This window comes from Balaenoptera acutorostrata, chromosome 7 (genome assembly GCF_949987535.1).
Source record: "Balaenoptera acutorostrata chromosome 7, mBalAcu1.1, whole genome shotgun sequence".
Classification (NCBI taxonomy): domain Eukaryota; kingdom Metazoa; phylum Chordata; class Mammalia; order Artiodactyla; family Balaenopteridae; genus Balaenoptera; species Balaenoptera acutorostrata.
The window spans coordinates 115,941,672-115,957,212 of record NC_080070.1 but is presented as its reverse complement, the minus strand read 5'-3'; the positions used below and the strand labels follow the sequence as shown (position 1 = coordinate 115,957,212).

General features: G+C 35.4%; 1 protein-coding gene across 1 annotated transcript in view; it reads right to left on the bottom strand.

Annotated features, from left to right (window-relative positions):
- The window catches only part of ZPBP (zona pellucida binding protein), a 102,511-nt gene that overhangs the window by 80,995 nt on the left and 5,975 nt on the right, over positions 1-15,541 (bottom strand). The window contains exons 3-4 of the mRNA XM_057550515.1: positions 9,938-10,063; positions 2,133-2,282 (exon numbers count right to left, since the gene is read on the bottom strand). Coding sequence (XP_057406498.1) covers positions 2,133-2,282; positions 9,938-10,063 — 276 coding nt within the window. The remainder of the gene's footprint in view (positions 1-2,132; positions 2,283-9,937; positions 10,064-15,541) is intronic.

Here is a 15,541-nt window from a genome sequence, read left to right as displayed (position 1 = left end):
CTATTACATTGGCAACAATTCAAGATACAGTATACTAAGGGCATTTTAGGTAATGAGGTTCTCGTGTACTGTGGCGGGGATACAAACTGTACACTCTTTGCAGGGCAACTAGCAGAATTATCAAAATAACACTGTGAAAACCCTGTAGAAGTTACTACCTTATAGAATCACCTCAGCGAAATACTAACAATTTAACATCTATAATACAAGAATACTAGTGTGTGTGTGCGTTTACACACAGATCAATGAGAGAGGGACTCATACACAGAGACACGCACAGAGGGACTCAGGGAGGAAGAGACTGAAGGACTTATTTCAAGGTTCCACGCACTGCTGTTTGAGGCAGGGAAAATCTGAAACACACGAAACGATCATCAACTGAGGAATGTGCAAGCAAAATCTGGAATACCATGTGCCATTGGAAAGACTAAAGTGGATCCTTAGAGTGAAACAGAATGACTTACATGATTTTTTTAAGCACAAAAATAGCAGGTCTCCAAAATCAGTTTATTAAATGATGTGTCATCCTGCTGCCACTGGTATAACAGTGGGGCACTGCAGGATATCAAGAGAGATAAAAATACTAACTCTAGAATGAGAATCCCTAGATTCAAATCTGAGTCCCACATTCTAACTGTGTGGCCTTGGGCAGGTCACCTAACCTACTCGGTGCCGCAGTCTCCTCATCTCGACAACACAGAAAATTGCAGTACCTACTGTGCGGGTTTGTTGTGAGGATTAAATAAGTTGAATATAAATAAAGCACTTCAACAAAAAGCCTTGCAAAAATAAGCAATATATGTGTTTTGCTGTTATTGTTATAATTACACGTAAAAACACAGCATAAATGCTTGGTAAATATTAGCTATCATTTTCATTACTATAAACCAGCATTCATTTTAGGCACTGTTACACTTGTTAGCTTATGTGAATATACCCTTATGAGAGACTTCAAAGTATATCTGTTATAAACCATATAAACTATACGAAATAACACATATCATATATTACAGGAAAAACTATGTAACAAAAATGAAGTGTGACTGATTACAAAGTTTAAACAAATTATTTGCCTAACAAAGTTAATATAATTTCTCATGAAAATTATGTCTTTCTTTGGATATATGGAACACCGATTTTTAGTGTATAAAAATGATCAGGAAACCATTAATAATTCTGCCATTTGTTCTGCATCCCACCTGTGAAAACAATGCTGCATGAGCTTCCTATTGCTTCCAATGGTATATTAACTTCTTAAGCCACAAACCTCGTGGCTTAAAATAAGACAAATGTATTATCTCACAGTTGTGGAGATCAGACGTCCAAAGTGAGTCTTGCAAGGCTGGCATCAAGGTACATTGACTCTGGAAGTGCCAGGCTCCAGAGACCTGCCACGTCCTTGGCTTGTGGCCCCTACCCCACCCTCTCCTTTCACTGCCACATCTCCTTTTTCTGCCTTTGGCTGTCCTGCCTTCCTCTTTAAGAACCCCTGTGACTGCACTGGGCCCACGCTAGTAATTCAGGAGACTCTCCCCTTCTCAAGATCTTAATTACACCTGCAAAACCTGCTACTGTAGGGTAACATATTCAGAAGCTCTGGAGGTGAGACACGGACATCCTTGAGGACCCTGACTTTGTCTCCATGCGTGGGTCCCAGCCGTGAGATGGAACTTTCACTCAGGTTGTTCTCCTGGGCACTCCACAACCAACTCACCTCTCCAGTCTCAGACCTCAACAGATCAAGCTGCTTTTGGAAAGGGGTTTTAATACAGTGGCAATTCATGCTCCTGTTCACGGGGATGGCAGTGCACCATCAAGAGGATACTCGGAATTTAAAAGCAGTATGGAGTACAATATCATGCTCATTCTCTGAAAACATGATTTCCATACCATCCTGTTTCTATGCACTGTCTTAAATTGATCTGTACATGTCAACATTCCCCTGAAGAAAAAAGATCTTCCCTTACCACTAACCCCTTACAAAGCACTTCACAAAATATAGGCAGGCAGAAATTTTTCTTTAATTAAGAGAGACTAAACATAACAAAATCCCTTTTAAAAAAACCTGTTAAAATATGTAAATATTTGAAAACATTAAGAAATGTTAAAATACAACTAAAATCCCTTCTTACCATATACAATATATTTCAGTTGGAGATTTTTAACGACTTCTTCCACAGTAGGTTTATACTCCAGAAAACACGTGTAAACCCCACTCATGCTCTCCTCGAAGTTCTGGAATACAAGGCTTCCTGTGGAGGTCACTTGTGCAGTGCTGTTTTCTAATAGAGGAATAAGGTACAGTGATCAGTAGCTTAAATTACATGAGATTGAGATAAAATAACAAAATATTTTCTAAACAGAGAAAAACCATCCAAATTTACCTACAGAATCATTGAAGGAGTCGGGGACATAGTCACTGTGTCTGGCAGTTCTTGACAGTGGGTGCCAGGATGAACTTGTTAGTGTCAGAATTTCACTAACCAGAGTTCATCAAGTGTGTGGCTGCGTACGTGGTAAGAGACTAACAGTCACACGTACATGACGTGCTCCCGACCTGCTTGTCGCACTGAGATGGCACGATCGGTACTCCTATACATGTGATATAGTATATACATTTATACATACTGTCAAGCAATTATATTTGTATACATGCATATAAATACTTTATTGACGAGTTATGCTCTCATTAAGCATAAAAAATGTACATGAAAGGGATAAAACAGTGTGTCCAGAACAAAGGCTAACTCAATGTAATCACGAACACCTAGGGATTTGTTGTCATTACACAAGGTACTTGGCAAAATCTGGATTACAACCATGAGGGTTGCAGAAGAAAGAAAACAGGAGACTGGATCACTTGACACCCGAAGTCGCACAATCAGAACTGCAGTGCTGGGAGTCAGAACTTGGACGTAAGGTCCCTTGTCACTTCAGCATCCCTTAAGCACCACACTGGGAGAGAGCCATGTTGTGTAACGGGAAAGAAGCCTGATTTAGAGGGTTAGGACTTGGTTTTGAGGTGTGCCTTTCTTTCTCATAAACTGTGTAACCGGGAGTAATCACTTAGTCTTTCTGAAGTCTAGCTCCTTCATTTGCACAACAAAGAATCATAATATATGATAATATATCTCATAGAATTGTTTTTGAATAACAAATACAAGGAATGTTAAAGTACTTGAAAAAGCTATAAATCATTAAGCAATTAAAAATGGTTACTCTCAAAGTTCATAACCATGGGTTTGCATTAGAAAAAATTATTAAATATTAAAACTCACTCAATAATTTAATAAACTATTCATTAGAATTGAAAATATACCTTAATAAATACTCATCTTTTTCTATCTTAAGAAAATAATTTATTGCCTATAACTGTCAAGTTGAAATTTATTTTGAAGAAATTTATTGCTTCAAAATAAGACAAAAGATGAATGTTCTCAGTGAAGAAATTTTCATTATTAATTTTTTCACTAACAATTTATTGAGTTTCTAGCACATGCAAAGCCCTGTTTCAGATACTGAAGGAGAAATGAATAGATGGATATACCCACCCTCAAGGGATTTACATAGAGCATTATGCCTTGAGAATTCCCATTTCTATATCCTGGATGAAGCTGAAAAATGTGATATAAATTTAGAATACATTTCTATTGTACTGCCTATTTCTTCATGAATATCTTTTGATGAAAGAGTACATATTTATCATAACATGTTGTCTCTTTTTTCAAACAGATTAAGAGGTTTTCAAGTGTTTGCTATACATATATTTCAGCAGACACAAACAGATACATCATAGTAATAAGATAAAAGGTGCCCACAAATTGTAAAGAAATTTTAGAATATCATGTCAGCAATGAAGCTATGCATTCCCCGGCAAAAATTTGAAATAAAATTTCCCAAACCAGAAGCATTAATAAGTGTATTAATATATATTTGAATGCCTACTACAATGTTAAATATTATGACAGCCAGAAAATCTAGTATCATACAATTTGTAAGAAAACACTCTCTGGCTACCTTCTTATTTTAAAAAATTTAAAAGTAGCACACTTTGAAAAGATACCCAGACGATTTCATAGCCAAGAGAAGAACACACTTAACAAATACCACTTAACAAACAGACTTTTACAAAACTAAGTTTAAATGGGAATTTCAGGATGGAAGGGATATCACTATAAGATATCACTATAAGAACTCATACAACAGCAGATAGTCAATAAATAATTAAACTGAAGTCAGGACTTCTTTCTCTAGAACTCAGCTTGATCATCTAAAAATTCAGAGTTGGATTAGATTCCTAGAAGCACATGCCTTAGAGCTCTAAAATTATATGGCAAAATTTAAGCACCATTTCATTACAACTTATTTTTAAAAACAGGTTTCTACTCAGATATGGAGTGACTATAAGAGCAACAACATCATACAACAATGAGGAAAAAGACAGACAAACTGTCAACCAAGAAATTTTCTTGAACCCATCAAACAAATGAAGCAGGTAGGGCAACTAGTAACCCTGAAAACCAGGAATGAACAGGGCCTGCAGGTAGAACCTAGACCTAAGCATTTGCTTCAATGGTCTAAGAACATCTGGCTGAAAGTTTTCAATGAATTGCTGAAAGCCAAGTGTTGTCCAGTGTGAGCACGTGACGCCTGAGGACCACGGATGGGGGCAGGGGGAGCGCAAAGGCAGCTGCACCCTCTTACAGGCTCTACCTTCATGAAAACCTCTGGGTGTTCAAGGGAAGGTCAGGGGAACCCTGAGCAAGATTCCCACAGGGTACTGGCTAGAGGAGGGGCCGGCACAGGGTACTGGCTAAGGAGGGGGCCGGCAGCCCTGCCAAAACTCCACCCTTGCCCATTTCCCCTACCTCCTGGTGAGGAGCAATGATTTAACCTACAAGGGAGAAGAAACAAAAATGGTCACTGAGGGCACTGTGGAAACATGTTTCCACTACGGAAGGAAACAGGAAGAAAAAAACTCATTCTTGAGGAAGTCAGCAAGAAGTACTAGGCCAACACTAAAACCAGCAGACACGCTAAAACACTTCTAAAGGCCACACCCACAAGATCCAGTGACACCACACCTGCCAAAGACTAACGCTGAATCAGAACACTAGAGACTGCCCCTCTCTCCCAACTGCCCATCACTAATAAGAGTCTAGAAAAAATGCAGTGAAATCAAGCTAGGAGAGCTGCAAGAAATATTCTCTCTAGAGAAAGCAAAAAAGGAGAAACCAAAGCCAAAGATGAGACACTGGAGAAAAATAAGTTTTCAGTAACCACAGCAATAACCAATATCAAAGCCAGACAATTCCTGACTAGTTTACCACAAACTCCCAATATTAAAGGCTTAATAATATTTTTTAAAGTGTTCATCTCAAATATAAAAATAATTATCTCAATATTTACTATCTTATTCAAGATGTTCTTAAAAAATCAAGAAGCATACAGAAAGGTAAGAAATGGCAGATTTCCAAAATACCAAGCAATGACACAGATGTCAGAAGTATCAGTTAGTTTAAAATAACGATGAATAATGTATTAAATAATTTAATGGAAAATGTAGAAAGCATGCAAGATCAGATAGGTGATTTCAGCAGAGTCTGAAACCATAAGAAATAATCAAATGGAAATGTTAGAACTAAAACCAAACCAAAAAAACAAAAACTATAAAGAAAGAACACAGTAACACAGATGAAGTCTTCCTTCAGTGAGCTCATAAAGAGGCTTGACACAGCTAAGAAAAGAATCAATGACTTGAAGATAGATCAAAAGAAATTTACCCAAAGAGAAAAAGCAACAACGACAACAAAAGCAAAACAACACCAAGAAGAATGAATCCAAGAGCTATGGAACAATTTCGAACAGTGTTACATAAGGGTGATAGAAATCTCAGAAGGAGCAGAGAGACAGGATGAAGCAGAAGAAATACTGGAAGATATAATGGCTGACAATTTTCAAAAATTAATGACAAACCAAAACTACAGATCCAAGAAGCTTATAGAACACCAAGCAGAATAATACAAATAACCAAAAAAAAGAAATGCATTTAGTATTCAAATCCCAAAGTGAAAGGGAAAGAAAAACTCTCGAAATCCATCAGAAAAATACGGCACACAGCCTACAGAGGGACAAGGACTATTTTACAGCAGCCTTCTCCCGAGGAACTACGCAAGCAGAAAGAATACAGAATGCCATCTTTGGAATGCTGAAAGAAAACAACTGCCAATCCAGAATTCTACAGCCAGCAAAAGAAAAAGATTAGCAAACTTTACCCAGAGCAAACAGAAAGGAAATAATAAAGTCAGAAATCAAGGAAACTGAAAACAGAAAAATACCAGAGAAAAATAACTCAAAAGCTGGTCCCTTGAAATGACTGATAAAATTGTTAACCCTGTAGCCAGAGAGACCAAAATGAAAGAGAAAAGACACAGCCAATATCAGGAGTGAACGAGAGCACATCATAGAGATCCTGGATATATCAAAAAGATAACAAGAAAATATCACAAACTATGCACATTAATTCGACAAGTTGAAAAATATCTAAGTTGGACAAATTCCTTGAAAGACACAAACTACAAAAAGTCACAAAATGGTGAGAAGGGAAACTCCTAGTCCTACCTCATTTAGATTATTATCTGTGAACCCTGAAGCCAGACTTCAAAGGCACCTGACTTCAGGAAAGTACCTTGTTCTCTCAATGCCTCTGTTTTCCACATATAAAAGGGAGAAAAATGACTGTACTTACTGCAAAGAGCTGTTGTGAAACTTAAATGATTAGTATGTGTAAATTGCTTAGAACAGAATCTGCTATATGATAAAAGTATACGTGTTGATTATTTTTATAAAATTCAAAATAAAAACACTAAAGTAAAAATATGCTTGCAGAATATATCCATACATGTATATCTATATTTATATATATTTAAATATGTGCATTTACTACATGTATGAATACACACGTACATAGATATATGTATGTATTTGTGCGTGTGTATTCATACACGTAGTAAATGCATAAAGAAAAGCTAAGGAATAATATTGTAAAAGTTCAGGATAATGTTTACCTAAGAGGGGCTGGGGACAGAAGAATGGGATTTTTCAACGTTAGAAGGTTCAACAGTCATGATAATGGTATATCTTGGCTTCTATAGCAAGCTCAAGGATGTCTGTTTTATTACGCTTCACAACTTACATATCTGTTATACAGATTTGTATTTATCAGATGTTTCATAATAAAAATATTAAGGTAGAGTAAGATATAATCTATTATCTCATTTTTTAAAAAACATAATAAGGATACAGTTACAGGGTAAAGCTCAACGTGTGTGTTTGTGTGTGTGTGTGTGTGTGTGTGTGTGTGTGCTTATACAGGTTTGTGTGAACATTTAAAAAAGTGGGAAAGTCCACACACCAAAAAGAGCTAATTCATCAGAATGGTATTAGGGTTGAAGTAAGAGGTACAGGCCTTGCTGCAATAAATGCTTTACCTTTGTAAACCAAAAACGTTGGAAGAGAGACAGACAGAAGAGGGCGGCAGTGGGGGTGAGAGGAAGAGAGCCTAGCAAGTCTAAGACTTGGTCCCCACACTGTACAACCATATAAACAACCTGGATGCTTCTCTCCAAAGGGAGGCGCAAGTACGTAACTACATGTTTCTTTGGTTCAACTGCAGGGGAACTATCTTTGGAATATCCATAAAAAGATAACAAAAGTACAGTGTAGCTTAACTTAGAGTCCAAAAAGCTTCTCTGTTTTTCAAGCTTTAATAAAATTAGACATTTTCCACGTCTCTCTGCAATTACAGTGATAGTACTGAGCTGTAAAGCTGGCAGACAGCGAACTATGATGTGACACTGCACTGAAAACACAACTGTAATCATGATGTCAGAATACCAGGATTTTCTGAGAATAGTCTTTATAAATACAAAACCATTGCATCTATATGATTTTATCCTTACCTGGAAACAGTTACGTTTTTGAACATCTGTTTTCCATTATGAAAGTGAGTAATATAAAATGTCACTTCTAGTTAAAGGATTCAAAATTCACTTACATATTATACTTTGCAATACAAGCTGCAAGACCTGGCCTGGCATCTCAGAGAAGAGCATATTTCACATCTCAATTTTCAAATCAAAGGAGTAACAAATTACAACACAACAAATCAATACTTAAATGCTTCTATTTTTGAACTCACAGAGTTTTAATAACAAATGTAAAATATATTTAATATACATGCTTGCATTATGTTATTTGTTATTAGAAAGCAATAAAAATAAAGACTGATTTTATTTTCAATATTGGATACCTTTGCTCCTGGCCCCCTTCGCTGATTTATATTAACCGCCTAGCCTCTCAGGACCTCTGTCCCTGACCTCTGCTGACCCCCTCCTACACTCTAGGACTGCAGCCAGGCAGAGGTCACGCTGCTCGGTGCACCTCCTGAAAAGCTGGGCACAACGGCAGCCAACAGGTAGTCGCTCACCTAGAGCCGAGTAACTCGCTTTGGAGACGCACCACCTAACCTAAAGAGTGAAGTAACTCTTGAAGCCTTGAGCTATTTTAGAATCAACATAAATATTATAGCAATGTACAACTTAGATTGTTCAACTATATAAAATATGAATTAAAACATATTTAAAAATAAATATTTCTTATAAATGTTTCTTCAGCAAGTCTTTGTATGAATATACTGCTTTCCTCCATCCAGGTCTACAAAATAAACCTGTAGGTTTTCATCCACAAGCACTATCTCAAAACACCAATAAGGGAAAAAAAGGAGAAGAAGGAAGGAAGGAAAGGAGGGAAGGAAGGAGGAAGGGAGGGAGGGAAGGAAAAGAAAGAGAAAGAAAACATGGTGAATAGAGCAATAAAGAAAAACTTCCACAGAAGATATGCAAAAGGTACTTCCTTGAACAGATATTAAGGATGAAAACTCATTATCTGAATTTTCAGCAAGGCTGAAAACAAAAACAGCTAAGCTGATTGATATTTTTTAAACTACACTGCAAAAACAAATCAGCTTTTAGCAAATGAGATATCAGAATACAAGTAAGATGGACATTTCAAAATAACAAAATAAGAAGCTGAATGGAGAAAATGTTGATCAAATTAATCATAGCAATAGTAATCTCTATGTGGAAAAATGTACCTGCATGAGAATAAGACCTTGTTTTCTCAAAAATCTGAAACCTGTAAGGCTACTATTCAGATGTGTCTCAAGTCCATCTTCTCCTCTGGATGAGTACCCAAGGATTAAACTTCCTCTTTTGTAAGCACAGCATCAGTAACATATTATTACACAGCTACCGCCAAACCATGCAGTATATTTAAGAGCATGTTTTTCATACTAAAATACTGAATGTTAAATTTAGTCATTTTTTTCAAAATGGATATTAATATTTAGGTTAAGTTAAAATATAATCCATACTGTCTGGTCAGGATTTTAATCAGAGTGAAATATAAGATAAAAAATATAAAATCGTAACTACTAATAAAGTCTCAAGTTGCCCCTATGTGGGGCTATATAAAACAAACAAAACCATAGTTTTAAACCTAGAGCTCAAAGTGCTCATTTGTATTTTTAACAAAAGCCAGAATCATATTTGCTTCTTCATACATACTTTGCTAACAAAAGTCTAACTGAGGTAACCAAAATGATTTTATGAATTTTACAATAAAAAAGGAAAATTTTTTGAAATACGGATGCTTAGAGAATTCTCCAGTTTAATCATCCAGTGTGTCTCTATTCCAAATTAAGATCTGTAAAAAATGGTCACGCCATCTACATTGTTAGATTCTAACTCCAAAAAGAAATTGCAAGAAAAAGAAGTGGGCTAATACATAAATGTATATGAGATACAAATATTCTTTTTGTTCTGAGTACATTTCATACATATCATTTTTAATTATAACAACTCAAACAGAAGCCCACCTGAAATGATTTTTCCTTTCGGCCCATGCCACTGGAATGATGGGTCTATGAGTTCAGAATTCCGCAGTCGTTGGGTTACACATAACACGTGTGGACTCTTTTGATGGAGCATAACATATACTTTCACTGAAAATAAATATTAAAATGTTCCAATAATATTTTATGTTCGTTCACGATCTATAATGGCTTACATTTTTGTAGTCTGGGTTACACGTTTTCAGAAGTTTTCTTTGGATTATTGCTATTGCTTGGTAAGAACTAAATTTCATTGCATTCCATATAACTAACTTTCAAAAACATACACTTATTTTATTTGCGTATGCGAGTGTATCTTAATCTCAGCATTATGCATTGGTCTTTTTATTCAGAGTTCATATACCAACTTACTTTGTTCTCATAAAATTATTTTAATTACAAAGTATTAAGATAATTCTATATCTATACTTCATCTGTTTTGCAAAGACACCAAACCTGAAAGAAATTGACAAGATAAATTTGTTTAGATTAGGGAACAATACATTACTCACAATGATGTAACATAACACAGTGTACTGAATTTTAAAATTGTAATGTGATTAAAAAATTGACAAATATGTGCTTTGATTGATTTTAATTATTAAGCATTTTTCCCACTTTGCTTTAAAATTTAGAGCACTGCTCATTAAACAAGCAAAAATAGTATTCTCTAGGAGATACAAAAGGAACACAGTAAAGGTTCAATTGTTTTGCATTTACTCATACTTCCTTAAGCTTTTAGAAAAGCTTCTAGCAACTTCTCAGTAATCCCATGGCAACACTTCACTAATCAACCATATACTAAGATTTTTGTGTTCCAGTAAAATAAAAATTGTTTCTATGAGAATCAAAATTCTCCTTAACTTTAAAGAAACTATCTCTAAACTTTCACCATACAACATCATGTTTATTGAATGTAGCTTTTAGATAGCTACCCTTACTTAGGTTAAGAAAGTTCCCCTCAATTCTTGGTAATTTGTTTTGCTGGGACACTTGCACCTATATTCATAAATGTAACTGTATATAATTTTCTTATATTATCCTTTGTCTTCTTCCAATTTCAGTACAAATTTGTTATTTAGTGTTTAGCACTATTAAGTTAGGCATCTAAGATTATAATAGCCACATAAAATGAATTAGGCAGATTTCCTTCTATAAATTTTCTCTGAAAGAATATGTAAAGTGTTTTTGTCCTTGGAAACTATATAGCCTGGTACTTATTTTTTGGCAAGGGAGGAAGTAACAAAACAAATTTCCAATTAACAATCTGAAGAATTTAATTATTAGTTTACTAAGTAATTTAATCAAGTCTGTTTTAGAAACTTATATTTTAGTAGAGTTATTCACTGTAAGTTTATTATATAAAATTATTCAGAATACTAAGTTCTGATTTTTAAATCTCACCATATCTTAATTTATTCATAATATTTTTGTACTTTCATTATTCTCTTGTGAAACAATTACCAAAACTCTGTCTACTAATTGCTCCAAAGGCAGCTTTTGGTTCCATTCAATCTATTATTCTTCTCTGGTCTCTTTCATTAATTTCTCCTCTTATTTTATTTCCTACTCACCTCAGTTTAAATGTTTCTTCTTTTTTCTACTTTTAATAAATGCTTATTGTATTAACGTGTCATTCCTCAGCACGACTTACTGGCCCTTTTATAAGGACACAAGTCATATTGGATTTGGGTCTACCCTAATGACCTCATTTTAACTTGATTACTTCTATAAAGACGCTGTCTCCAAATAAGTTCACTTTCTGGGGAACTGAGGATTAGGACTCAAACATATGATTTTAGGGAGAAGCATGATTCAGTCCATCACACTGAGATTCAGTTGTTTTTCTTAACTGAAATGTTAATTCATTTTAAGGATAAATTTAAGCACATCTAATAAAAAGGGAGGTTAGTTATATATGACTGTTTTATAATTTAGGTTTAAAAGCTGTAGTTTTAAAACAAAAGCTGTGATAAAAGTTGTGATATCAGTGAAAATGGCAGAGTAAAGAACTCCAAAAATCATCCCCTTCATAAAGGTAATAAGAAAATGGCACATATTGTTAGAATCAACATTTTCAGAACTCTGGAAATTAATCAAAGACTTGCAGCAACCACGAAAAATGTACTCAGGAAAAGCAACTGAATCTCGGTGTCATGGCCTGAATTATGCTCTCCCTAAAGTCATATGTTTAAGTCCTAATTCCCAGTTCCCCAGAAAGTGAACTTATTTGGAGATAGAGTTTTTATAGAAGTAACCAAGTTAAAATGAGGTCATCAGGGTAGGCCCAAATCCAATATGACTGGTGTCCTTATAAAAAGGGGAAATTTGGACACACAGACAAACACAGAGGAAAACAATGTGAAGAGATACAGGGAGAAGATGGCCATCTCCAAGCCAAGGAAGGAGAACTGGAGCAGCTCCTTGCCCTACTGCCCTAGAAGGACCCACCCAAGCCTCCATGATTGGACTTCTATCCTCCAAAACTGTGAGACAACACATTTCTGTTGTTTAACCTGCCAGGTCTGTGGTAATTTGTTATGGTAGCCCTAGCAAATACACCTGGTAAAAACAGTGAGCTTGTAGCACTTTAAGTTGCTGTATTCCCATTAGAACGAGCAGCCTGGCAGCCACTAGAGGGGCAGATGGGGTTGGATAGACTTCAGTGCCTCCTTCCCAGAGAACTGTCATTATTTCACCTTTCTGGCAGTGTCCTGGAAGACACCATGCACAAAGCTATCTTTACATGACCTAACTTGGAGCACACCCACTGTAAAAAGCCTTTTCCCCAAGAGTCCTTGTCAAAAATAACTAGAGCTTGCCACTTAACTTTGTAAATGCCTGAAGCAGTGGGAGTAAACATCAGCTTAACCAAAAGCTTAAGAGGAAAAGCTGGGTAATGACATGTCAGTGGGAGCTTTGAAAACTTCTGACACGTTCCTAGGAAAATAAATAGAAGGGCATGTGCATGCACAGAGTAGGCCACGTGGCCAAGACTGGGCATGCTCGGTAAAGAATGAGAGGCCTTAAAGTTCTCACCTCTGGCTGAAATTGAGCCTCTGTACAGCAGAAAGTGAAGGATATGGTGGAGTTGTCAACTGCCTGGCTAAATGTTTAAGGTAAGCCACGACAAGCTCACAAGGATTCTCAGAAAATACTAGGAGACTAACTGGTTCAAGTGTTTAATGAAATCTCTGTTGAACCATTAGCCTAACTAAGCTAACTAAGCAAAGACTTCAGTGGCCACACATGACAAAGAATACAGAATTTAAAGAGAATTAGTTCAGAAAAGTCACTAAACAAATGCTACAGGAATACCTCATTTTACTGCACTTCGCTTTACTGTACCTCACAGATTTTGCATTTTTTACCATCAATGGTTTGTAGCAATCCTGAGTTTCAGATGATGGTTAGCATTTTTTAGCAATAAAGTATTTTTTAATTAAGGTACATACATTGGTTTTTAATCAAATGCCTTTGCACACTTAATAGACTGCAGTACAATGTAAACATAACTTTTATAGGCACTGGGAAACCAAAAAAATTCATGTGCCTGACTTTATTATGATACTCACTTTATTGTGATGGCCTGTAACTGAACCTGCAATATCTCTGAGTATGCCTGTACAACAAAAAGCAACTACATAAATACATAGAAAGGGGGAAGAATCTGATTTCCAGAGTACTACATAATATTCCCTACAAAGTCCAGTTTTCAACCAAAAACATGAGTCATGCAAAAAACCAAGAAAATATAGTCATAGGCAGCAAAAAAAGCAACTAATAGAAACTGTCCCTGAGGAAAACCAAATTTTGGAGTTACTGGACAAAGACTTTAAATCAGTTATTTTAAATATGATCAAAGAACATCATGCCTAAAGTACTAAAAAAGTATGAAAATGATGTCTCTCCAAACAGAAACTATCAATAAAGGGATAGAAATTATAAAAAAAGATCCAAAGAGAAATTCCAGATTAAAAAGTACAGTAACAAATGAAAATTCACAGTAAAGAATCAATAGCAGATCTCAACAGACACAAGAAAGAATCAGCAAACTTTACGTTACATCAATGTGGGATTTATCCAATCTGAGAAAAAGAAAAATAGAAAGATAAGTGAAGATAAATCAACAGTACTCAGGGACCTTTGGGAAACCATCAAGCATGCCAGTATATGCATAAAAGTCCCATGGAAGAGTGGAGAGAAAGAGCCAGAAAGAATATTTGAAGGAATAATAGCAAAAACTTCCCAAAATTGATGAAAAACATGAATCCACACATCAAACAAGCCCAATGAACTCAAACTAGGATACCTTCAAAGAGATCCACACCTTAGGCACATCATAATCAACTGTGAAAATCCAGAAACAAAGAATCTTGAAAGCAGCAAGAGAGAAGCAACTCATGACATAATATGGTCCTCAATAAAATTAGCTTATTTCTCATCAGAAACCATAATGAAATAGAAAGTTTGAATAGACCTAAAACAAGTAAAGTGATTGAATAAAAAAAAAAACTTCCCACAAGGAAAAGCCCAGCACCAGTTGAATTCACTTGTGAATACTACCAAACAAGTAGAATTAACAATACTTCACAAACTTCCAAAAAACAGAAGAGGAGGGAACACACTCCAAATCATTTTATGAAGCCACTATTGCCCTAAAACCAAAATCTGACAAAGACAACACAAGAAATCTACAGACCACTTTTCCTTATGAATATGTACATGATAATCTTCAAAATACTAGCAACCAAATCCAGCAACATGAAAAAGGATTATACATCACAATCAACTCAGATTCACTCCAGAAATGCAAGGCTAGTTCAAAATACAAAAATCAATCAATGTAATACCTTATCATATCAATAGAATAATGGACAAAAACCACTGATCCTCTCAATATATGCAGAAAAATCATTTGACAAAATCCAATACTCTTTCACAATAAAAGCACTCAAGAAACTAGGAACAGAAGGTAACTCTCTTAATCTGATAAAGGGCATCTACAAAAATTCACAGCTAACATAATACTTAATAGTGAAAACTGAAATCTTTCCCAGGCCCCCAAGGTCAGGAACAAAACAAAGATATCTGTTAACATCAATATTGAACTGGAGGTTCTACCTGGAGCAACTAGCAAGGAAAAATAGGCAGACTATAAAAGAAGAAATAAAACTACCTCCATTTGCAGATGACATGATATTATATATAGGAAATTTTAAGGAATAACTCCCCCTACCCCCCCATTTAAAAAATTAGAGCTATAAATGATTTGGCAAGATGACAGGATATAATATCCATTTGCAAATCTCAATTGCATTTCTATACAGTAGCAATGAGAAATCCAAACACTAAATTGATAAAAACATTCTATTTACAGTAGCATCAAAAAGAATAAAATATTTAGGGGTACATTTAACAAAAGTAGTACAAGAAGACTCATACACTGAAAACTGTAAAACATCATTGAGGGAAAATAAAGAACACCTAAATAAATGAAAAGACACTCCATGTTTATGAATTGGAAGACTGTAGAGTGTTAAGGTGGTAATACTCCCAAAATTGATCAACAGATTCACTACAATCCCT